Below are 2,370 nucleotides of genomic sequence, written 5' to 3' on the forward strand. Positions count from 1 at the left end.
ATACGTCACCAAAAGCTGTTAATGTAATTAACCATAGGTCTTAAACCCTATTCACATGAGCATTTTACTGAGCATAACAACAGACTTCAATACACTTTAATAATAATATTATGTTCAATTTATTTACAAATACAGATGAACACGGCATGGTTTATTTTTTCCTGTACTTTTCTGAATAATAGTTTGAATTACTTTATTAAATGAAAAGCATTTTCAATGATGGCAAGAAAATTATTACAAAACAAATTGTGGCACCTTAGCATTCAGAGTTAATACATGAAATGATTTTAGCATGATAGAAAAATCTTTTTAGCTGTTTAGAAATTTCCTTCATTTTGAGCCCATAAATGAATGGATTAAGCAATGGATGATAGAGCACTATTTGTAATGTCATTATTAATCGCGCAGTTTTGGGAAAATCTGATTCTACTCGAGCTATGCTTACATCATAGATACTTAAACAGGAGAAGCTAAATAAAACTAACAAATGGGGTAAACAGGTCTCCAAAGCTTTCTTCCTCACGTCTTTACAGCTTTGATAAGTGAGGATAAAAATGTTTGAGTATGTAAAAACTATGAAGAGCATAGGTAATATTACAAGATCTATTAAAGCAACTACTCCAAATACAGTAATTAATCGTGACTTGACACACTGAAGAGTGTAAACTGCATTATTACAAAATATTCCTTTTAAGTTAAAGTTACACAATGTTGCTTCAGCACTCCCAGCTGTTAAGACTGCAATGTGACAAACAGGTACAAGCCATGCTACAGCCAAGAAAATACTCACAGTGGTTTTACTCATGATAGTTTGATATTGCAGAGGTTTACAAATAGCCACATATCTGTCATAGGCCATGGCTGCCAAGAGAAAGAACTCTGAACTGCCTAAAGTGTAAAACATAAAAAACTGAAAGAGACAGGCTGAATATGTTGTGACTTGTTTTTCAGATAAAAAGTCAATCAGCAGTTTGGGGTAAACAGTTGTGCTGTAAAGAACACAGTTCAGCAGCAAAGCAGCAATGAAAGTGTACATCGGCTCATGAAGGTTTTTATGAATCCAGATTATGTACACAATAGTAGAATTACTGCAGATTATTAAACTATATAATATAAAGAAAATGAAAAAATAAACATATCTGTACTTGTTAACTTCAACATACCCATCTAGAGTTAAATATGTAGCATTTAACACCTCATCCATTAATACTTTGAAAAAAAATTATAAAACCAGCAGTGTTAATGAAGAACAACAAATAACAAAACAAAACTGCACCAATATGCAACCTATGTTGTCTTTCCTTCATTCATTTACAGGTATTTGAACTTGAAATATATCTTGGAGTACATTCATCAGTCAAATGTGCACAGTGAATCATCTTACTCTGTGAAAGGTTTTATTAGGTTGCTTTGTCCACCAGGGAATTGTACTGTGAAGGTCACAGTAAATCAAAACTGGATTATAGATGGCAGACAGTTGGTGTCGTAAGCCACCGCCTCTGTTCAAAGATGGTCGCTCATAGTGGACATAAATGGCTTCTTTCACTACTCTTTCAAACCATATGTCTTCTCTGTCCAAAAAGAGAAGACAGATAGATTTCTGTCTATGTAAGCTGCTACACTTGTTTTTCGACAATTTACCACACATGACTTTAGCATATACCAATGTTAAACATTGGAGTAGTTCTTACAGAACAAAGCATACAGTTAGGGCTGGATCAGGTAATACAACATCCTCCCTTTGTTATGCTGCAGTAGGCCTAGAATCTTGGGGGCTTTCCATAATGCACTTTTCCTTTACTCACCTCTTTTCACTCACTATGTGCTTGTACATCACTCTGCATTTAAAGAGTTATTATTAATCTCTGTCTCTCTTCTACAGAATGACTTTTGTACTGTCTTCCTCCCCTCACCCCAACCGGTAATGGGTAGATGGTTGCCCCTACGTAAGCCTGATTCTTCTTGTTTAAAGGGGGTTTATTTTCTTCCTGTCACCAGGTGCTTGCGCATAGGGGTCACCTGATTGTTTGTGTGTATTGTTGTATTGTATTATCTTTACCTTACAATATAAAGCATTATGGGGCAACTGTTAATATTGGCAAAATCTGAATTAAATGGAAATGAGACGATTCTAGGGAAGTGAGTGACCGCCTGTCAATTCTGAACTCCTTACAGGAACACAGGACAAAGTTCAGATGGGCAAGCAAAAAGTTTTGAAAGTTAACTAGGAAACAGGCAAGGAAAGCAGACTGCACAATGGAAAATGGCAGGACTTAGGAGATTAGAATCAGTAAGTCTATTTGCAGGCAACTATAGTGGTGTAAAAAGTGTTTGGCCCTTCTTGATTTCCCATTTTTTGTATTTTTGTCA

The 2,370-nt window shown here is 35.4% G+C and overlaps 1 protein-coding gene across 1 annotated transcript; it reads right to left on the reverse strand.

Annotated features, from left to right (window-relative positions):
• Nucleotides 1-256: 256 nt before the first annotated feature.
• LOC146556144 (olfactory receptor 6N2-like) lies at nt 257-1,270 on the reverse strand. The gene has a single exon (XM_085248587.1). The coding sequence runs from the start codon at nt 1,202-1,204 to the stop codon at nt 257-259; it is 948 nt and encodes a 315-aa protein (XP_085104713.1). The 5' UTR covers nt 1,205-1,270.
• Between the last annotated feature and the right edge of the window lie 1,100 nt (nt 1,271-2,370).

Source organism: Mchenga conophoros, linkage group LG16 (assembly GCF_057382185.1).
Source record: "Mchenga conophoros isolate Kocher_MC1m ecotype Shallow Benthic linkage group LG16, M_conophoros_male_GT1.1, whole genome shotgun sequence".
In the NCBI taxonomy this organism is placed as follows: Eukaryota; Metazoa; Chordata; class Actinopteri; order Cichliformes; family Cichlidae; genus Mchenga; species Mchenga conophoros.

Bases quoted from the DNA above. Each gene is read 5' to 3' on its own strand.
- LOC146556144 (XM_085248587.1), bottom strand. From the start codon at position 1,204: ATGGATGAGGTGTTAAATGCTACATATTTAACTCTAGATGGGTATGTT.